This window comes from Salminus brasiliensis, chromosome 6 (assembly GCF_030463535.1).
Source record: "Salminus brasiliensis chromosome 6, fSalBra1.hap2, whole genome shotgun sequence".
Taxonomy (NCBI): domain Eukaryota; kingdom Metazoa; phylum Chordata; class Actinopteri; order Characiformes; family Bryconidae; genus Salminus; species Salminus brasiliensis.
The window spans coordinates 18,629,992-18,654,409 of record NC_132883.1 but is presented as its reverse complement, the minus strand read 5'-3'; the positions used below and the strand labels follow the sequence as shown (position 1 = coordinate 18,654,409).

At 39.6% G+C, this 24,418-nt stretch overlaps 1 protein-coding gene across 3 annotated transcripts in view; it reads right to left on the bottom strand.

Annotated features, from left to right (window-relative positions):
* Window positions 1-24,418, bottom strand: part of grid2 (glutamate receptor, ionotropic, delta 2) — a 574,752-nt gene that overhangs the window by 230,566 nt on the left and 319,768 nt on the right. For all 3 annotated transcript variants that reach the window (XR_011979819.1, XM_072681911.1, XM_072681910.1), the window contains exon 4: window positions 18,196-18,401. Coding sequence is in view for 2 of the 3 variants with exons in the window: in XM_072681911.1 (XP_072538012.1) it covers window positions 18,196-18,401 (206 nt within the window). In the remaining variant the exon portion in view is untranslated. The remainder of the gene's footprint in view (window positions 1-18,195; window positions 18,402-24,418) is intronic.

Genomic DNA, 24,418 nt, shown 5'->3' with positions numbered 1-24,418 from the left:
TTTTAGTTGATTTATTAAATTTATTAACTAATATTAATTTACTCTACTTAGTTGATAGTCTTGTTGTCTTTATATCTTTGTAGTTTATGTTCACTGCACTTTGGTTGGCTTCTGAAGCTTTAAATGTGCATTAGAAACAAAGATTGCCTTAACTTACCATGACACCATAGGATAGAATATAAGGTAGAATATATCAAATAAGATAAGAAAAATAACCTAAAATAAGTACAAAAATATACAGAGATAATAACAAATATATAAAAATACAAATATGAATATATAAAAGAAATGTAAGATGCACGGATGGGCTGTCAAGTGTAAAATGCAACAGATGCAAAGTGGATGTGCTAAATAATGTTGCGCAACTGAGCAGGAGCTAGTAATTATTATAATAATAAGTGATATTTAGTGCAATGTCCTGTGTGTGTGTGTGTGTGTGTATGTGTGTGTGTTGATGAAGCCACAGTCCTGGTTCAGAGTCTGAATGGCTTGTGCAAAGAAACTCCTTGTCATCCTCTCTGTCTTTGCCTTCAGGGAACAAACACACTTCCCTGACCGCAACAGAGAGACGAGTCTATTGCTTTGATGGCTGAGGTCCTTTACAATCTTCCTGGCCTTGGTCCAGCACCGCTTGCTGTAGATGGTGTGCAGGTCAAAGAGCTCGGTCTGAATGATGCGCTCAGTTGAACACACCACCCTTTGAAGAGCCTGTCTGTCATGCCTGGTACTGTTTCCAAACCAGGCTCTGATGTTCCCCATCAGGTTGCTGTCGACAGCACAGGAGTAGACGTTCTGCAGCACCTTGGACTTTGAGGTGGTAGAAATGCTGACGGGCCTTTTTCATCAGGGAGTAGATGTGGAAAGGCCATGACAGATCCTGTAAGACATGAACTCCATGGTACCTGAACTTGTCAACTCTTTCCACTGCAACGCCGCTGATCCAGACGGGGTGGTCGCTCCTCTCCTGCTTTCTTGCTGCAGTCCACTATTGGCTCCTTAGTATTGCTGACGTTGAGGAGGAGATTATTATCTCCTCCATGTAGACCGCCTCAGAGATCAGACCCACCGCACCACCACGCCACATTAGTGGCGTCAGCAAATTTGACAATGGTAGTAGAGCTAGAAGTGGCCATGCAGTCGTAAGTGCACAGTGAGTACAGCAGGGGGCTCAGGACACAACCTCCAGTGGGACTCCAGTTTGCCTACCTGTACTGCTTATGGACGGTCAGTCAGGCAGTTAAAGATCCAGTCACACAGTGATGTAAGTGACCCATACACCAAAAAAGCCTATTCTCCATGATGCACACTTATGTTTTTACAATGCAATGGCAACATGTTTCGAAACACTGTTACACCTTCATTTGTTAAGACAAAAGGTAGATTAGGTGGGACAGTATAGCCCTCACATGCAATTCATGCTCTGATGTTGATGCAGCAAACTGGATCAGGGTTTACTTGGAAGCACATTGAGACCTCCAATTTTTTGCAGACCACAAACCACCTGTCAAAAACCTTGGTCCACATGAAGTACGGTACGTATCAGATACACCCCAAGACATCACAGTACCTTTCTGACCCAAGCACCCAGCCTTTCCAAATTTCTGCTCCAGACTCCAGATCTCCAGACACCCAACAATTTTGGCTGAGGATCAGGTACATATTGTTCTGACCTTGACCAGACCAAAGGCTTAACACACTAATGAGCTTTTAGCCATTAATTAGTAACATGAAGAGCATAAGCGGGGGTGTACTATGTGAAGAAAGCATTCATCAACCACATAGGAAAACCAACTACAATTGGCATTTACAAGGGCTTTGTGAAGAAGTGCCAACGTTTATGCCAAAAAATGCCTAGCAGCTAAGCCTGAAAAGGTCTGAATACCCATCTACGCTTCCCTTTCAGTAAAATGAGTGGGATTTTCAACATTACACTCCGCTTTTCTATGCCTTGCTCCAGCACAGCATGGTCAAGTAAGCACTGTTTTTCATTCACAGATTCACAATGCACCAACAACCAATTCTCAAGTATTTTCAATGAAGGATGAAAATGTGACACAACTGAATAGATTTGCGAGAAAGACTTGTACTAGCCAAAGCACTTAGGGTTAGCCTTTCCGGAAGAGTTCCATTCATCTGTGCAACGCCGCTTCTGTGTCTGGATGGATATGCTCAGCGACTGTAAATGCTGCTCCAAATGTGAGCAGTCAACCCAAGTCGTCTTTCTGCATTCATCAGCACTAGCTAGACGCGTAAACAGCTCATAATCCCCTGGAAGACAGAAAGTCCCCAGACACCATTTGAGTAAACCGTGCAGTTTACAGCTTGGTCCAGATCAGTTTCACAAGCCAGACTTCAGGCTATCTCCCGAGAATCGAGTGGGTTTTAGCAGTCAATGCGGTCGCTCCCGCCTACTCAGACAGGACGAGACGATTACAATTACATGCAAATAAATACAACCTGCTGTCCCTGCATGACATGTAGGGATAGGCAATTATTGGAATGCTGCTACAACAAAAACAGACCCATCTGAAACAAAGGTGTATGCCCATCAGAGGATTTACTTTCAACAGCAGGTTGAAATCTCAGGACTTACTGAGTATTTTTTTTATATATCGGTTTAAACCACAAAACCTCTTTAAGTCAACTTCTGCAATGTTTCACTTTTTATGGAGTGAAAATGATCAATTTCATCCAAATACAATGCTAAGAAATACAGCTGGTCCCATGGTATCTAGGTAGCTTTCCATTGGTTAGGACATTTGTGAGCAAAACTGAAGGCCTAAAGGTGACAGATTAACCACCCAGTGAGTGGGTCTAATTTTCCAAATGGAAAAAATGCATTGCATTGTGGGATAATACTGTCCATCATAACCACACTGAAAAAACTGACCGGCACTTATTAGTACTACATCCTACATACTTATAAAGTAGCTAGTATTATTAATTAGTATGCTTTAATGTTATCAAAGTTTGTCCCCTAGGTTTATGACTGACCTTTCACATTTCTGGCCCAAACTAAAGACCCTGGTCTAACAGTCTTGGTTTGCCCCTGCAGTGTTATTGCCATGCATTGGTATGCATGTTGTCTGCCACCAAATTGTTCTCATGAAAATGAATGATAAAAGATGCATTTACATCACAGACAGAACAAACGTCCTTGTGAACGCAACTTAACTCTGAGTGGAGCATTTGAGAGTCCAGACTGGTGGAGCTGGTGAGTCAGTCTTATGCTGACTCACAGCTGACTTTACTATAAGGTAAGACTTGGTGTTTGACCCCTTCCCTCTCTCTACATGAGTAAAGTGGTGGGTTGAGAGGGGATTAGAAGCGTAATCCATCCACAGTGAGCTTATCAGCACATGCCATGGCTGTGTCACCATTCAGCCAGCCTCATCTTCGAGAGAGTTCCAGCATTAATAATGAATGAATGAATAAATAGCACATGCACATGCCTTAGAACTCCCCCAGAACGAATGGTACAAAAACCCAAAGTAAATTCAATGTGACTTCCAAATTTTCCAGCCAGAGTAAAGCGCTGATGTAGGAGTGCGTGGAGTAGGAGGTAGAAAGTAAACCTTAAAATTGAAATGGTACAATGAAACATGCTTAATCTGTTTTGATTTGTAATAATTATGTCAGGGAAATATAATGATATTTACAAATCCATTTACTTCAATTAAGACATAAAAAATGTCCTATTTACAATTATTTACCTAAAATAATTTCTCAGAAAGAAAAACAGCCTTTGTTTAAATTCCCTACCCATTTCTGCATCCAAAAATTTGTTAAACAAGGTCTCAATTTAAAATGAAAACAAATCTTGTATTATTAGAGCTTTACAAAATGATGTTAAGGTTTATAATATTAGTAAAAAATGGTGGTAGGACACCATACCTAGACTTAGTGGTGGACAGAAATGAAGAATATGTACTGTTCTACTGTATTTAACTTAGGGATGTATTAAATATTCTGCAACTGAAATGATTCAGCTAAACACGGCAACAAAAAAAGCACATCCGTTGTTTAACCAATGAGTGAAAAGATCAAATAATCTATATACGAACAATGACGTTTTTAATGATACAATCGAAATGCAATCAGCATGGAGTGCGACGCTCTTTATAAATGCTTTTACTTAAGTTCAGGATCTGTATCCTTTGTCCACCCCCTGCCTACATGTGATTTGGACATACAGCTCCAGCAAAAGAATAGTACAAAACCACACAAATTCCCATGATGTAAAGCAACCATTATGGCTCCTTTATGTCGCAGAGTGTACAGTACATTCAGCTTCCCAGGAGGAATCTTTAATCTTGCGGCATGTAGAGTAGCCTGACTGTAAGAGCAAGGACATTCCCACCCAACTTGAATAGCCTTTGATTTGTAAGCACCTGTTATGATTCACACGTGCACTAACTCCCTATAAGCCCCTGACACAAGTGCCCTCAAGACTCGGCACGCCGTCCCAGTCATAATCAATGTGCAGGACTGGTGCGCTGCCGAGCTATTCCGGGACACAAGACGCGCGTTGCTGAGGCTGGAGTAAACCAGAAATTAATGCATTTGCAATGGAGAGAGCACTTCAGTTTCTCGCCTGCCGACTGCAGACAATTCCAATTTCACATGCAATCCATCTTTCTCGCAGACTTCCCATTTAAGTGAAGTACATGAATTAGAGAGGAAGTCAAAAATGTAAAAAAGAGAGAGAGAGAGAGAGAGAGAGAGAGAGAGAGAAATGCAGGACGGTAATTTCATTCTTGGTCTCCTGTTCCACTCTAATCGAGGGAGCCAACGTTGGTCGTATTATCCATTTTCCACACACCGCTTTATGTCAGCCAGCCCAGCCGCCTGACTAGATTCCGAGGGTGATGTATCGTCGCCACGGATCCATGTAAAATGGCCGTGCTCTCAGGGATTGAAATTAAACACAATGTAGGGATAATTTGATTGAGATGAGAGAATGGCTGGCGGGGTGTAATTGGCCATGTAATACCGGGGACTGGCTCGGAGGAAGTGGCGAGTGATGGCGGTGTCGGAGTTGTAAATAATCCATCTTGCGAGCCGGATGGCGGCGCGTGTGACAGGACAAATGGCTGACACATCAACCAACCCACCGGCCCCACCGGTCTCTGGAGACTCGCCTGTGCTCATGGCAGCCCGACCTGCTGCTTACCCTCTACAGTCAACACAGTCCTTCTGCTCTCAGAGCTGTGGCTGCAAGTTCTCCCTGCGCAGTGCAAAATTACAACTTATGCAGATACAGCAGATTCCTAAGAGGCAACATCACTCTCAGACCGCAAAACATTCGAACAGCAGAAAACAGCTGAGCATTTAGGCCGTATCTACTGCAGCAGCATCTACCACAAGCCCACAATGGTATGCCAGCTGATGCCACATTTGTGTTTGTAAGTACCCACTCCACTACTCTATCGAATAGCCACCTAAAGATTACCTACAGATGTTCAATTCTATTTATTAACTTAATATTATTCTATTATTATTCTATTAACTTAATATTATGATTAATTTCCTCCGGATGAAGTTTAGGTTAGGGAAAATGAATGTGAATGTAATATAGAGGAGGGTAATATGACAATCTTAAACATATGGTGATAAATGTCCAGCATATCACAAATATGATCCATGCTTAAATAATACTGATCAACTGCATTATTATTATTTATTACAAACTGTGTAATGGGACTGGTTTAACTGGACACAGTGCAGCACATTTTGGTAAAAAATCACTGTATCGGAGAGTATTTGAATAGTTGTTTTTAAGAATCTGTTGCTTCTGATGCATTTTGTCTGCAATCACATGTATGATGATAAATATTGTGTGTTATGAAAATGTCTTTTTGACAGAAAATGTTAATAGATATTACGTTAAATTTTAGATATATTCAAGGTGACGTACAATTGATAAGTGTCCAATATTTCGTGATCCAAATTTGGTAAAATCATTTGTTCTCCATACAGTCTTGATATATGGAAAAAATAGCCATTTTACCATGTATTGAAAGTTCTCAAACACATCAACGCAGACTATGTATTGTAGGTACACAGATTCTTCAAAGTCTTTCTAACAACAGTGTAGTTGCACATTAACAGTATATCACACAACAATGTACAGTTATAACAGTAACACAGCGTGTATAAATACACATGGATCAATTTTTGAGTCATTTAATTACTAGGGATGTCCCAATCTCGATCCAGTGGTTTGGGTTTAGGGCTGGTCCAGGCATATCTTAATGGATCGAGTATCGGCTATTTTAATCCTAATCCCAATCTGTTTCTTTCTTTTAACCACAGGGTTCAGAGTGTCCTCAAGGCACCATGCTCTGTTTTACCAGCAGGAGAACTGCAGGCCTTTCTTTGTTTTTTAACCAACACTGAACAGGGGGTGCTTACGCTAATGCTAAAACACACATGCTTTAGAAAACCAAATCATATCACAATAAGTGTTATTTTACATCAGTAGTCAACAAACAACATATATCAATCCAGACACACCACACACATAAAGTGACTTGACTGCAGTGTTTTAAAAGGAACTAAGAGTTGTATGGTCAAGGAGGAAAATCTGACTGGATTATAATATATTAAACACACTATAAAAGTCATTTTAAGGAAAGTCTCTACTAAACCAAAACAATTAGTCCAGAATATCTTATTATAGAAACTCTACTAACTCTCTAAAATACAGTGATTTTCCCTCATCATATCCCTCGTCAGATACTCAGCATTAAGAGCCTCGGATTGGACTGAGGCAAAACAACTTGATCAAGACATCCCTAATTATTACACAATCTTGAGAATAGTGTTTCATCACCGACACAAAACTCATATAGCCAAATTGGCAACTTTAGAGAAAAAGGAAAGAAGCTTCATAAGTTTTATTGGACGGCAATGTAAAAACATTGTATTCCAAGCCATTTTGGAGAATTTCTATTGGTCCATTCATCAAGAAATTCTGACACAATATAAATAACAATCAGCAAAAATGGAGATACCTGTTTTTTGTGTGACAGTGATGATTTCCTCATGTGTAATAGAGCAAAGATAAATACATTTGCATTGACTGTTGTTCTTCCAACAAGACCTTTCTGATTGTAACAGGAGATGTCTAATAACCTATATGATGAGAGTACCTGCCCTGCATTTGCATAGGAAATGTCATCTATCACAACATTTATCATCAACAAACACCTCTCTGTAATATGATGATACTTATTCAGCAAAAGCAAGATTTATGTGATTAATTCAAATATATGTCAATTAAACAACAAAAGCAGTGTCTGTATTAGCAATCAGTAACTTAGTACAGTATCTATGTTACACTTTTTAATAAGCGGACAGTTCCTGAGCGGTTGCTATGTAAGTACTGTGAAATTAATTACCAAGGTCTTGTGGGAAAAGTTTAGCGTAATTACATTTCCCTTATTGTAAGTGTGAAGAATATGTTGTTACAATTATGGATACTTGTTATAGACTATAGACACTATAGATGTGTATAATTATAAACACTTGTGTAATTACAGAAATTAAAAATGAAATTATTATGCATGCATATTTACATGGGATGTATCACCACAGTTGCCGGACCACCTTGTAAAGGCAATTTTGCTTACTGACTTGTCTTTTAGAAATGCTGCCATGGTGTTAGCATCACTACTGCGATATTAGCATCACTGCAGCAGTGATAGACTTGCTATTGTGGCATTCCTTACAGATACAACATTCCTTCTGTAATTTTTTAATGCACAATGCTTTTTTTACAGGACCATAGCTCAGTGTCACAATTTTAGAATTCTAATATTTCACACATGTGTCACAATAAGTCACATGTGATGTTTGCATCCCCAATTAACAATATAACAGTTTAATATTGGACACTACTTCAGTGATTTCAGATTGTGGCTTCAGTTGAATTAAGACACTTATTAAAATGGCCTGCCTCCATTTGCAAATTGCTGAGCAAAATGGTTTTAACACAACTTTAACACAGCTAATTCTGAACAAAAAGCTCTCTTGCGAGGTGGATTTGCCCTATTCCTCACCTAGGCACAGTCGCTGAGGGTTCTGAGCTAGAGGTACAATGCTCACAATGAAGCTGAGAGGTCATCATCTCCCATCCTCCATTCTGAATAATGCATTTCAAAAAGGCTGTGCTGCTTCCTGCTAAGGTGAAGGAAATTTGGTTGAGCAGCAAAAAAGTTTTTCCACGTCGGTCAGCGGAGCGGGATAGCATGAGGCTGACTTCCTTACTGTCACCTTGACTTAGCATTCCAGGAACACACTCTTTAGCAAAGAGGGAAAAAATGCCTTACCAGTGTAGCTTATCAGACATTTACCAATGGCAGATCTTAGCTTGGGACCAAAGGGCTAAATGATATCCATGTTTTTCAATACTGATCATAACAGGTAATTACATGAATCCTCTCATGTTTAATGCTAAATAGATTTTGAACCCTGATGAAAACAAAGGGCTTGATGGCAGAGCCATGCCACTCTGCCATCAGTGGCCGGAATCAGAGAGAGCACAACTGATGTGGTCTCTCCTCTCATTACTCTTAAAGCGATGTTGGCCAGGACAGCCACGGTGGAGCTAAGGACCTGGCAATTTCCAACGAGAGTGTCGGCAGCCTAGCAACGCAGCATCAGCGACGTCAGGTTAAGTCCTTACCCTGCTGATGTTAGAAGCACTGCTAGTGCTAGAGGTAGTTAATTGGAGTTAATCAAACTGGGAGAAAACTTTGCAAATGTGTGAACTTTGGAGGCGTAAACCTTAATAAACAGCTTAATAATAAGTTACAACTATAAAATAATTAAGTAAATAAATAAAATTAGGCAGCTAGTTAACATTAGTGATTTATTCAAATGTATGCTCCATCCAAAATCATATCACACTACAATCTGCTGCTATTGCTGGACTTTTGTTCTACCCTTGCGAAGCAAACTGTGAGACAACTGTTCTTAGACAAGTAGTGCGTAGTATTACTGAGTAATATGTAATTGCTACATTACCAGCAAGCAAATGTTCAAAGTCCAGTCTTTAGCTGGTAATAGCAGACTGAGGAACAGACAAGTGTCATTATTTCATTTTATAGTTTTATAGTCTTTTATGGAACATAATTTTCGACCTGGTCCTTGACCTTGGAGCTTTGACCAGACCCACTCCCTAGGAGTCCTTCTATCCAGTTGTTGGTCCATCTGGTCTTCTTCACCTCTTGTTCTTTGGGCTTTTCGGAATGGCGCAGCTTGCATATGTGCATTCCCATCAAGTTTCGCTGCTCTTCCAGCCAGAGTTGTCAAGGTCACAGAAGATAGCAAGAGTTTGCCCACGTTCATCGGATTCTTAGAGCAGAAGCTTGAATGGTGGTAAACAAGATCTGTCTGGACATGGCGTCCCCTTTCTAGTGTGAGTGTATGTGTGTGTGCCGACAGGCCCATCATTCAGGCCGGTTACCTTGAGCTGAAGTGACCAGGCACAGTGTCAAGTGGTGCGAGAGCTGAATCACACACAAGCTGTGGCCTGTGAAGGCAGACACTGTGCCCTGACAGCTGCAGAGCAAGAAATATAAAAATAATTGAAAAAAATAAAACAAAATAAAAAACAACAAAAAAAAACAGCAACACATTTGTTGGGACAGAAGAAATGACAATGGTTCCGTGGGCCAGGTTTACACTTAAAATGACCACTGACTGATAATGCTACTGCAATACTGATGCTGCAGAAGGGTCGATTTTTTAAAAAGAGCGTTTTGCCAATCACTGAATGTGTGCTATAAGAATTCTGACACCAATCAAAGGCATTCTTTGGGTGTCCGCATGAGTCCAGGCTCTCAAATATTGCAGCAAACATTAATTATGCCAGTCAAGAGTAATGCAGCCTAATCTCGGCCACTTCAAGGGTTCCCTAATGCATTTTCTGTATACTTGAAGACACATTCAAGATTATTGTATTATTTTTTTATTTGTGTATTTTTGTACAGTTTTACTTTACAAAATGAAAGAAAACACCATTCAAAAGCTTGCCAGATAACTTGTACCAAGGCCTCAGACCTTAAATAGCTTGGTTATGGGTTGTTCAGAGTCATCGTTAGGAAAGGCAGGTAAATCAAATTTCTCTCCTCAAACCCAAGCAGCTATCAATCGGCAGCTATGGGCTCCTCTAAGCAGTTTTGTGGAAATGCTAGAAATCCACATAAAACCCCTCCCTTTGACTGCAAAAGACCACCAGGAAGATTCAGCAGACTCTAGAGTGATGCAGTACTGTTTTACTTTGCAGTGACACCTGCATCTTCATGGAAGAGTCATCAGAAGAAAACCTTTCTTGCAAAATTCTGCAGCAGAGCTTTTCAAAGTAACATTTATATAAGCTAATGTTTGGCTGCAATCAGCAAAGTACAGTATATTTGGAGAAAAAAAATGCAATGCCGAATTTCATGAAAAGAACACCTCTCCAACTGTTAGGACTGATCATGTTTTGGGCTTGTGTCACAGCCAGAGGCACAAGGCAAAATGTTACTGGTAAGGGAGGAATGGATTAAATTAAAGCCCAGCTAATTCTAGATGCAAACATTACAGCGTCTGGGGAAAAATGGTTCATAAAGCTGGATAATGATCATCAACATACCTACAATGGACTACTAACCTAAACATTTAGAAATCTCAGAATAATTGACCTCTAAAGTCTAATATATATTGTATATATGTTATAATACATTTTAGGATCATATAAAATGTATTATATATATATATATATATATATATATATATATATATATATATATATATATATATATTATTACAATAATAATAATAATAATCATCATCATCATCATCATCATCATAATAGGTAGATCTAGCACAAGAGTAGATCTAGCCAAGTAGTTATTGTGGTGCCCCTATGTGGTTGTTTCCAATCCTGTGGTTGTTACTAGTGCATTATTAGCCTCATTAGCATCAATTTAACAACCAACCACACTGCTTTATGGTTGCTATGGTTTTACCAGACCTCTAGATTCAGACCTGTATAAAAATATTTAAAAAACAACCACATGGTGGTAAGTAGTTGCTAAGTTGTTGCCAGGTGGTTGCAATGCATTGCAATAGTGTTGCTATAAAATATATATTTGCTATCACCTCCCGGGTGGGTCACTATGGAGGTTCTAGGTGGTTGCTAGGCAGTTGCTATGGTGTGAGGTGGTTACTATGGTATCCCACGGATTTACTATGGAGTTGCTAGGTGGTTGCTAGACAGTTGCTATGGTGTGAGGTGGTTACTATGGTATCCCAGGGATTTACTATGAAGTTGCTAGGTGGTTGCTAGACAGTATATATGGTGTCAGAGATATTTGCCAAGTGGTTGTTGCGGTGTCCTATGTGCTTGGTTGGGTGTTACTAGTGCATCATTAGCATCATTAGCATCATTGTGACAACCAACCATATTGCTGAGTGGTTCATGTGGTGTTACTAGATTTCTAGATACACTATATGACCTGGAGTTGCAGTGTGGTTGCTAGGCGGTACATATGGTGTCAGAGTGTTGCAGAGTGGTTGTTTGGGTGTTTGCTCTCTATTCTTTCCTGCGGGACAAAAAAGTCTGTTGCTAAGCGTCCAATCAAAAAGTTGCATGCAAGTCCACACTGCATAATCACACCAATTTGGAATGTGAATGGGGTCAATATCTTGAACATAGCCTTCAAAATTCAGTGTTATTAATGTACTACAGTATAAGTGTGTGTTCGTGCTTGTAGCCATCAAGTAATGGACATCAATGAGGTCTAGTGAACGATACACCAGCTTTATTAAAACACTTCCTGCCAGACCTGTATAAAGATTACTGGCGCACCGCAGCCACTCCACACCAACACTCGGCTCCGGCCTTCTGCCACACCTAGCAGCTAAACACAGCGCACGCACAGCACACTCAAGAGCATCATTACTCTCCTCCGACTTCCACACGTCTGTCAGTTTGTCAGCGGAGGCGTGATGGACATCTGTCCCTGCTGCTCCACTACACGCACATCACAGTGCTGTGAGTGACGGCTTCAAGAGTTGGGTCCACAGCCGACTTCTCACCTCTTGCTCCACCAACAAACTCCCACCCCTCACCCCCCCACCGGCATGTCTTCTGTCTGTTCACTGCACTGCTGACCTTCTTTAAGACTTGCCTCGGGGCTGCTGTGTGCCAATCATATGCCGAAGCAAATGCTGCCCATAAACACTGGCCAATATAAGATTTTTATTGACCATTTCAGCTGATATCATTGGATAGAACCAAAATGCAGCTTTAACAGCAGGAGAGTTTCACAAACTTCACCGGCCACCTATATACTGCATGTATGTATTAGTGTAGGTCTCAGCTCCATACACACCTCATATTAGCTGTAAGGATGCTTTAGGGGGACTGAAACAATTTAGGAGGTAAGTGTTTTACTTTCTAACCGTATTTTTTAAGTTTAGACAGGACGCTGTACATATTTAACGATGAATCATGGTCACTCAGAATCTATAAAATAGCAACTTTACAGGAGATGCCTTGCTAACTAAACAACATCATTGTAAAAGTATTTTATTCAAAGTATTTTTGGACCATTTCTTTTTCTCAGGTCCATTCCTCATGATTTTAATAAATATTACTGTGGCATAACATGTCCAGTTATTCATATGCAAGCTGGCCAGGGCATCACAACTGGATCACAGTGTTTCTATAGTATATTCACTAAATTAGCAACAGAGCAAGTCCAGAATAAATAAGGAAATTATTTACAGTTCATCTAAACAATGTGATTCTTAGATGCATCTTGATAAAGACATGGGCGATTCTTAATCAATTCACAAATGTCAAAATGTTCATTGTTAATTGATAATGTAGCGTTGACAGAACGCAAAGGCGAAAGTGTGGAAGTGCAGACAGAGTCATAATACAGATGAGCAAGAAATCCAACCAGCACCCTTTGCATCAAAAGCTGGCCTATGGAAGCACTCTGGCTCTGGTTGGCAGCAACTCCAAACAGGCATTTTTTTTGTTTGTGTGCCAAACAAAGGACCATCAATCAAGATGTGTTAAAGCTTCCAGACAACTCGGAAAGAGCATAGCAAATTCTAAATGCTCTTACAACTTTCACTACTGAGGATTTGCTTCCGCATTAGGTTGTTGAACACCATGCCCTCTGAATCGCAATAGAATTAAATTGTCAGGTGCCTTCAGATTCTCACCCCTAAGAATACTCAACAGCTATTTACAACTTCTCTTTAATCTCAAATAGTATTAGCTTATTTCTTTATTATACAATTGTTTGGATTGATTTACAGTGATGATGTATCCAGAAAATCTAATTATTTCCATAGACAGGTTTTGTAAGGTAGTTTAACAAACCAAAGTTAGTCTTATCAACCTAATCCATCGATCAGCAAGGAACAAGGAGTCCCCTTGTAAAAACGGAACTATACCTACCCTTGAAAAGAAGGTTTGGGTGATTTTTGTTATCTGACTTTTTTTCAAGGAAGCTTGTGCACCCTTTTTATGTCACAATGATATAAAAACGCTAGTAACACCCAACCGACCACATGGGGTACCACAGCAGCCACTTTTGGCAACACCCAAAGCTACACACTAAAAATACAAGGTGCTATGAAAGGTTCTTTGAGCGATGCCATAGAAGAAGCATTTAATTTGCATACAAATGTGGCCTTTAAATGAGACTTTTAAAGGTTCTTCACACTGGAACCAAAAGTGGTTCTTCTGTGGCATCCCTTATTTTTACACAAACAGATCGGGATGATTTACAATTATGATGGAAAGAGTTCCCTCCAAGCTACACATGAAAACAGGAATATACAGTAGGTATATTAGAAAGAAGGACTGGAAGGTTTGGGTGTAACGCTGGGGATGTTCTAATGTAGGCTAATGGTTGATGCACATTATTAGGTTCCTGTTCTGCAGTTACCAATGAGTCATGGGTGTAATCATATGTGAAGCGATATAAGAGGTCCAATAAAGAGCTGAAGGGCCCCGGCTGCAATGAGCCGCCTAAAATGCTTTGGGCCCCAATGTGACTGCACCAGCAGCACTCGTGAGTGATTTTAGCATCTGCAGTCTGCTATCGCTATTTCAGCCAGTTCATTCAGACAGGCCTGAGATATTATCAATCACATGTAGCTTATAATGTTCCAGCTGAAAAGAACTCCCTTTCTCCAGAAGTGCAATGCCTGTTATGAGCTCCACTTTTAATGTCATCCTGATTTATCGTCATTAAGCACAAAGGGCATCATAAACTGGTAACAGAGGGAGGCCTCTGGTGGTCTGGAGGCCCAGGAAATTAACCTAAAAGGTATTTGTTCATAGAAACTGGTTTGAGCTATGGTCAAGCTTCACAAAATGTTAGTAAAAATCCCTTGCTATGCTTCTGAGCTGCACTATGTTGTTGCTTACTGAAACCAGGCAGGTAGGAAATGGCCAACCATCCTTTTTTTGGCACCATGCTAGCATTGTCTCAAATACACACAGACAGAAGCCACACTTAGACAGATATATTATTTTAAGCTACAAACGTTCAAACTAAAAATGTGCATTTCCTAAAGATTTCATATAATAGATACTCAGCTTAAGTCCCACTTCCAGTGAGTTGCTAGGCTGTTGCTACGTGGTCACTAGGGGGAAGTGTTTCTGCTAAGGAGCGGCAATGGTATTTCATGTTGATAGGTGATTGCAATGCAATGTAAGTGATGGATATGTGGTTGCTGTATGGCTGCTTTGTGGTTGCTATAGGGTTGTTAGGTAGCTGCTAGGAGGTTGCTCAGTGGTCACTATGGTGTCACAGGTGGTTGCGTGGGTGTTCCTAATGTGGCTGCTGTGGTACCCCATGTGGTCGGTTGGGTGGTACTAGTGTTTTTGTATCGTTGTGACTACTACTACTAAAAATATAAATAGACAAATTATTATTAGAATAATAATAATAAAAAATATATAATAATAAAATAATAATAATATGGTGTGGTTAAAAAGGTTAATTGTTTGTTCTGCTAGACACTTCACACAGAATCTGATCACCATGCCCTCGCTTTTAGCTTCTGTACAGTTTCCAGGAAATGTAATGTAGAACTCCTGTCTCTCTAGAGGTGATTCAGTCCTTCACAAAGGCAGATGGTGATTGAAAGAAAATAAGAGACATATTCCTCATGTTCTGTGCACAGGAAGTTTGTGGGCAACAACATATTACTACACAGATGCACAATGACTCTGGATGGGGTACAGCAAATGCGAAATTGTGCTTGATAACGAAATTGTGCTTTTTTTATTTAATCATAGGAAATTGTCCCTAAACAAAAGGATTTTTTTGTAAAGTAAAATACACCAGAAATAAGTTTCCTTGTCCATCTAAATAAAGCATGCTCACTACATGTGTTGGGTAAATTACTACAGAAATGTCATATAGCTCTTATTACACGATTAAACATGTACTCATTCTAATCAGATTACTGTGATTATTTATGGACTAATTGGAATTTCCTGTTTTCCAAGAGCTCGAGAAGAACCAAGACTCCAAAGGGGAACCTATTCTCCTTTGGTTGACACCAGATAGCGAAAAAACAACAACAATAAAACAATGCTGAATCAAGACAAAAACATCTACTCTGTAATTAGACTACATTACCCAGATTGTTACTACTCTATTGTCTTACTCACCGCTGACCCCTGCATGTAGAAGCACTCACAGTATGTGAAGTTGAGGATGCTGCCTGAAACTGAGTCTAAAAAGCCTGTCCACAAGCTAGGCCCCAATTAGAATAATCTCTGTGACAGCCCTAGCAGCTTTGACTATACACACTGAACCAACAACAGACTTTGAAGAACAGTAATGAGCAGTAATGCCTCAACTCAAACAGTACAGTATGGGCAAACACGCATTACACACATTTACCATGGTCTACAGCAGGTTCAGGGCTATTCCTGGGCAGCTATGGAACTGTTCCAGCAGCTCCTGACACGAGCTTTACAGAGAGTGTCCCTCATTACCCATAAAACCAGCCTCGCCAAGCAGAGGGGGTTTAAATAAGCCAAAATAGGCACATGAAGCGAGTTTTATGTGAATATTCCCACTCAGACTGAAATGGCAATGGCAGACTGAGGAATGAACGGGTGCTAGCTTGTGGAGTTAACAGATGTTTAATAGCCCTCCCCGCTGTGGCAGTGGAACCCAGACGGTATCCACAGCGCACAGTCAAGGGGCAACAACGAGACCGCAAATGTCACTCTCGCATTCATCACGTGTTTAGCGCATAATGCGGTGTTTACAAACAGCGCAACATGCTCTCTCTCCATAAACCCTCTCGGTGTAAGGATGAGGAGCTCCGTGCCATAAGGGCTTCACCAACGCGCGAAAACACACTGTCGCGAAGCGTTCTCATTGTAATTAAGCACTGGGGCAATTAAGAAAGACAACAAAGCCTCGGTTTAACCTTTTTCCCGAAAGAAAGAAGAAAAAGCTCAAAGCGCAGGCTTTCTCCAGTCAACCTTTCGTTCATCATGGAGAGACCTCAGGCCATGGAGTCATTACCGCAGCCCGTGGGAGCCCCATCCACCATCGACAGTCGCCTCTTATTCAGCTCGGTGGCAGAATTGGATTTTGATTGCTTTTCACAGGAGATTTTTAATTAAAGGGGAATGAGAATAGCATGTGAGATTAAGCAATGCTTCATGGTTTAATTCCCGGCGAGAGTTATCACAGAAAGGAAAACCATTAAATGGCTTCTTTACATATATTGGCAATCAGAACATAGGCGAGACATGTTTCAATTAAAATGACTGACTTGCTTATTCCAGTGAACAACGAGCTTCAGTTAGCAAAACTCACAAAGCAGCAAATAGAAATATTGTGCAATCTAATAATGTCACAGATCCATCAATGAGTATGCAAGCTTAAAAAAACACCTTTGTAACTTTGAAATCCTCCAAATTCTACATTATATGATGTGTGGAGAGTGTGGAACCCTGCTTGATACAGTCCAAGGGAGCTAACACACAGTGTTATAACAGTGTTTTGAAATTGAAACTGTGTCTTTGTGGAACGCACTGTGTGGGAATATTTGTTTATTGCCGTTCAAAAGTTTGGAATCGCTTGTCAAATAAATAATTGTAGTCAGTACAGTTTTATGTATCGTCACTGACTGATTTTCAGCACCAAATATGCAATAGACAATCAGCTGAATGTCGCCAGTCCGGCACCATATCTGCCCTTAAACTCAGATATTAATGTGTAAAAGTAATGTGCCTCGTGGAGAAGGCAGAGTTAAGAATTTTAACAGCATTAACCGAATACCACAAGAGTACATCGCTCAGCCCAGTACAGTGAGTACAGTACAGTATCAGAACACAGAAGAGCTAGCATAGGCCACTGAAGACAGAATACAGTCTGAGTTCCAAAGTGCAGTTCTGTACAAGAATTCAATGGCTCTCACAGCGAAAGCTGCAAAAGCCCTAGATATCTGGAGACACTGATGTGACATCCAGCCCCACCATATCATCAATCGGTCCATCTCTAATAATAATATACTTTTTGTAGTTTACTAGCTTACAAGATGCTCAAATTATGTGTTTTAAGATTTGATCACCACTTTCCTAAAGAGAGACAATCTGGATGCTCATCTTACAAATGACTGTACAGATATACAGATGTACATATATAGCAACCAGCTATAACTTTAAAAGCAACTGCCTCATATTGTGTAGGAGCCCCTCATGCCACAAAAACAGCTTTGAGCCATTTAAGCATGGACCCCTTTAAGACATAGCCACCATTAACCTTAAACTTTAACCTTTCTGGGAGCACTTTTGGTAGCTAATAACCACTGCATTCTAGGAACATGCAACAAGACCTGCCGTCTTAGAGATGCGAGTCTTTCAACACATCTTCAACTTCAACTTTAAGAACCTACTGTTCACTTGCTGCCCAATATGTATATCCAACCCCTTGATGGGTACCACTGTAACCAGATTACCAATAGTTATTGACTCCACTGCTATTCACTTAACTTGTTAAAATGTTATGAGCCATAACATATCTTCACAGTCAAAATCTAATTTTAAAAGGCATTTAATTTGATTGAAAACAGCAATTCCAGCCTTTTGAGCAGTAGTGTCCATACATGATAGTAGTGTCAGTAGGTGTTTGTGTATTTCACCTCTGTAATGAAGGCCTTGGCACTGGCAGGGCTCATGAAGAGAACGGCTCTGCGCAGTGTGTCCCTGTAGCGGTGTAACTCCTCCACCCTCATGGTGCGGAACATTCCGGTGATCATCATGTTAATGTTGGACTCCACCTTTTGCAGGGACACGTCCATGCCCTGCTGGGATGACTTATCCAGGAAGTCCTGGATCCCCCGGATATCTGCATAGCCACAAACAAAAACACTCCAGTTACATTCAGTTTCAGTGTGGGCCATTCACCAACTGCTTTGTAAAAACTGGATGCATGGCAGAATGTAAATATTTGGACAAATGTGTAAATACTATATTTTTGTAAAAAAAAAAAAAGCAGTAACATAGCTTTTTATCATCTCTAGTTAGTGGCTAAACTAAAAAAAAAAATAAGAACAATAAAAAAAAAGAAAATAATCTAAATAAATAAAATCTCAACACCAACGACAACTTGACAGACCAATATGTAGAGAGCCTTATTTATGAAATAATAAAATTCATTAAAAAAATATTAGTTGTCCTTGAATTTTTAGCCTTTGTGAGTAGAGACAGAGTCTGTGGAAATGCTAACAGTATTATCAGATCACACATTTTTTTAATATAAAAGACCTACATCTAATGAGGGGTCAACCAAAAGCCTGTGTTAGGAGATGTCTTATCTCATTTGAAGATTAAAAGTGTGTCTGAAACTCAAACTGTAAAAAGGAGGTTGTTTAAAGTTAAAGTTCCTCTTGGAATAAATCTCCAACCGCTGATTTTTTTTTTTAGTTTTTTCTAATTTGAGAAACAGAAATAAACAGCAGGCCGGTACCTTGTGAGCAAAGTGTTTGTTTATATGATGGCTTCTAGGCTTAATGAGATCACTAAGGCACTGTGGGGCCAAGTCGTTGAGAGCTTAGGCTACATGCTAAAAATATTTTACAATGGATGCAAAATTTAAAAGGCAGCCAGTGTCTCAAATCTGGTGAGCCCACAAGCTGTTGCATTCTCAACCAATTGAACAATTTACACAAGCATCCAGCCGAGAGGGTGTTGCCATAGTCCAGCCTTGAGGTTATAAATGCATGGACCAGCTTCTCATTACCTTTATCAGAATGTATATTTCACAGATTGTCAATATTACGTGGATGGAATCTTTCCTTTTTTATATAAATATTTATACTTGTTAAGGATATGTTACACCACAGATAAATGGCATGTTCAATATGTAAAAAATGCTTTATCTGTCTAACACTGTATAACTACGAAGATGTTGCAATCTTCCTGTCTCCAGAACTATTCACGCTAATAACAACGTTAGTAAAACTGGCCTCTTATATATTTAATATTTACAATATCTTTAAAATATATAATTCATAAGCAAGAAAATATATGCTACATGCACTTCATTGTGATAAAGCTGTATATTAAGTATATATACTTAACTGGTTATCTGAAAACAGGATAAAAAAGGATCTGACTAATGTTCTTTGACAGCCTTTGACACTAAAAAAGTTCTAGTAGTCGTAGGCTTATGTCATTGTGATTTACACACATCTCTGATCTACTGTTTTTCAACAGATCTGTGTAGGACTGAGTAGACATACAGTACTAAGTTGTATGCACCTAAAAACTATTTATCTTTGCTTATAAACATGTATTGTAACAATAAATGTTTGTTAATAATTAATAATAATAATGAATAATTAGTATTATGCAAACTACTATGTAAATGTATTTTTACTGTGTATACATAAATACAACAACATGTAATAATTTCTTATTCTGAAAAAATATCATAATAAGCTAGTCTGAAAGACAAATTTTGGTTCCTGATATGTACAGATTTTGCCATCTTCAAAATTGCAACTTTTCTCTTCATTTTCGTTTGAGGTCAATGTAAAACAATTGTATTCCAAGGTATTTTGGAGAATTCTTACTGGTCCATTCATTATTTACCAAATTATGACTCCATGTAAAGTCACGTTCAAATTATGTGAAAATGTGCAAAACTGCAAAAATGGAGATAAAGCAATATGTTAATGTTGTTTTATATTTATTATAATATTCTGATTCTGTACAAATTAACATCTAATGCCCAGTCAAAAACACCTGTTCTACTGCTTCTGATTTTAGCAGTAACCATTGTTTTGAGAGTCATACAGAAATGAGACAAATTCTATTTAAAAGATATATCTATGAAACCTCTTAGCAAACCTGCTAAAAAACACTGGTCTGTACTGGTTTAGCTGCTCACCCAGCTGGTGACCAGCCCACCAGTGTCCAAACCATAACATCCTTTGGTTTTGATTAGTGGTTGTGCCGCCTGGGTCGTCTTGCAGGATAACTGTTGTAAATGCTACAACACTGGATTTTGATAGATAGAGCTACAACTATGACTTGAGCCAACATTAGCATGGTAACAAATTTGCTGCCAGTGCCTAGTTTTGAGTCCAGCTCATTTGTACCTTATTACACTGCAAAATCAACACAATGTAGTGAACGCCAAACCTTTCTTATTTCCTTCCCAATAGTCCAACCATACATGTGTGTATGGGGAGAGAATAGACTGGTCAGTTTGCCTTCCTCTCTATATACCCACATCATGTCTCAACAAGGTTGGCAATGCATTACAATTACAATAAAATTACCATGGCTAACCACACATATGTGTCACATATGTAAAATTGCATAAGGAGTGATATTAGGAGTCCAATAATGATGACTATGCCCCCTCCACATATCAACCCCCACCCCCCCCCCCAACACACACACACACACACACACACACACACACACACCCCTTAGGAGTGCCCTGCTTGCGCTGCAGGTAGTTATATTATCTTCTCCAGTCAGGAGGCAAAGAGACATCAATACATTCTCAGCCATTTCGCTTCCAACAGGAGCTCGAGCATGAAGACTGTAGCGTATAAGAGAATATTAGCATTTTTGCTAACGGTTCACAGGAGAGCACGCGCGCGAGAGAGTGAAAGAGAGACAGTGTGGTACATTTGTCACTGCAGTGGCAGGGCTGGAGTGCTGTCTCAGAGCTGAGGTAAATAAAACATGAATCTCCCAGAGTCAGAGCGAGGCTGGCTGCATGCTCATCCTTCTGTGCAGGCAGCACTGTCCTACATCAAACCAATTTCAGCACGACGAAGGGAGATGGTAGGGGGGGGTAGGTAGGGAGACCAGGCGGAGTGTAGGATCAAAGCGGACTGAAAGATGGGACCGGTGCGGAGGAGTTGAAGGGGTGAAGAAGGTGAGATTGGGAACGAGCATTTCAGACATGGAGACTGATGAAAACCTTTCAAAGGCACCTCCGGTGCAGGCCCTAAGCGACGGTTTTAGGCAGCGCTTATATTTAAAAGGTGATACAGGATATGTACAAGTATGTGTAAATATAAACATATGTAGCCTATAATAGAGAGGAGCGTAGGTGTTGCGTGTCTGATGACTGTATAGGGTAAATCTGTTGCTGCTGAGTCAACATCAACCCTCAGTTACATTCATTTACCCTGTTGGGATGCTGGGAGAACTCCTGCCTGTGTACTGTTCTCTTCTAACAAATCGATTTCTTAATGCTGTCATCATATTTATTTAAAATGCAACGAATGCAATCTAACAAAAATGAGAAATGTCTACTGTATTTAGGTCACAAACTACCATACTGAGCATGAAGACTCATAAATAAGAGTAGAATTCATACTTCAGTTGCTTTTTAGTGCTGCTCTGATGAAGCAAACCCATTATAAGCAATTATACCCATTATAAGTTTCTTTGCTGCAGTGCATCCAACAATATAGGCAGCACTGTGTTTTGTATATACACTGATAGAAAACCCAGTAGCACATAGAATGTGCAGATTCATTTTCACATGATGATTCATTTTATATACCTAACGTGGACATGCACACTACTAAACTGCTTGAGAAGCCCTTTAATGGAACAAATCTCATAATGTTATGTTTTAATGAGATAGTAATGAAGTCTTGTAATGCATCCTAAATGAGACGTAATAGTAGTCACCTGCATATATATTTCTGTATACCATATATAACAACAATGCTAATTTCTGCTAGCCTGTTTATGAGAATGTTAATGTAATGTTAACTAATGCTACTAATGACTACAGTAACTATTCACATTTCCACACATCACTCTACTAGTGTTCTTTGCATAGGAGCACCCGCTCTCTTTCTCTCCCAAAAGGTCCAAAGTGTCCAAAATGTTTTGTTGTTTTTCTACAAAGCATTTCCGTATTATATTTTAATACAAATATGGCACAAATGAAGTTGCATTCAAGTACACACCATACTTTGTTATTCCTTGGTGTTCTGGCAACTACTTTTGCTGTGTATTTACTTCCTTTCTATCTGCTCAGAATGCTCACAGCGCAGTGCTACCAAACACTTAATGACTTCTGATAAAGCTATTACTGTGTTCTGAAATATTTCTATGGGGGTTAATTACTTGTTTCCCTTCGTGTTGTTAGCTCACAGCAAGCACACGAGTCCAGACAGAGACAGAAACAGCTTAAATAATTGTTTAAAAAGAAAGGGAAACAAAGCCAACCAACCAACCAACCAAACAAACAAACAAACAAAAAAACGATGGTGACCAAGGTAAGAAACAAGTACCAGAAAATTTCAACTCCATGAATACTCTTTACACATGGCAGCTCACCATGTCCTGGAGCACCAAAACATTGCACAACTGAAAAAGAACATCTGTTGCCTCCAGATAAGTAACAGTCATATGAGAGCACGGCACAAGATAGAAGCTATATCTACTTTGGGAATAAGCTGAGCTAAGTCTGTTAATCCAGCCATACAGAGTGCTATATATAATGCTAACTAACGATCCAGCCAGAAACAAATGCCTGAAAAATATAGGCAAATGATGCTGTTGTGGAGCAAACTAAAAGTAAGAGATGTCAGTACAGTATGTCTCACTTGCATGTATGGCACATTCTGACTCTTTGCCACGAAACCGGGCAAGCAAAGCGAAAAACAGTGCCAGTAATTCCTAAACACAAGCTATGCTGGCCCATACCCATAATGCCAGACAGCTTTGGACAGGCATGTTACAGAATGACTATAGTGTTTCAACGAGTGCAGATTTTTCAGTGCACTACAAACATTTAAAAGACTTGGTCTCATATTCTAGTTTCTGCTAGAGAAGTCAGAGCAATATGTGGAAGGTCCAGAAAACTCTCAAATAAAACAGAATAATACGCTGAACAGAAAGACAAAGTAATCGGACATATAACAGCAAAGACCTGCCAGAAGATTGGATGTCCCAGTCCGATCCCGTAACTCAGGATCAGTGGCATTTTGAATGTCCCCCCATGGACTGTTGAAAATCCATGGGTTGATCTTAAACAGGCTGTGCAGTACCACAGCTCAAGACTGTTGCAGAACTTAACTTCCCTCTAAATTGCTAAAAGAAATTCTCCCAATTATAATCGGACCTCTTTTAACAATTGTAAATTCATCCCTTAGCCTTGGGCATGTACCCCAAACCCTTAAAATAGCAGTTATAAAACCTTTAATCAAAAAACCAAATCTTGATCCTAGCGTATTATCTAATTATAGACCCATCTCAAACTTAACATTCGTATCTAAGATATTAGAAAAAGCTGTGGCCCAACAACTCTGCTTATACCTGAGTAAAAATGACATGTATGAGAAATTCCAGTCTGGATTTAGACTCAATCACAGCACAGAGACAGCCCTAGTGAAGATTACGAATGATCTCCTTCTTGCCTCTGATCAAGGCTACGTATCTTTATTAGTCCTACTAGACCTTAGTGCAGCCTTTGATACAATAGATCATTCTATATTACTAGAAAGATTAGAGAAAATGGTTGGAATCACAGGGACAGCCCTATCATGGTTCCAATCATATCTAACGGGACGCTTCCAATTTGTAAAGATAAATGATTTATCTTCAAACTACGCAGAAGTAAGATATGGAGTTCCGCAAGGCTCAATTTTAGGACCACTATTATTTACATTATACATGTTACCACTGGGCTCAGTTATAAGCAGACATGGCGTTAATTTCCACTTCTATGCAGATGACACACAGCTCTATATATCAGCCAAACCTGACGATAAATTTAGACTACAGAAAATGGAGGACTGTGTAAAGGATATAAAACTCTGGATGTCACATAACTTCCTTCTCCTTAACAGTGACAAAACCGAAGTTCTCCTTTTAGGT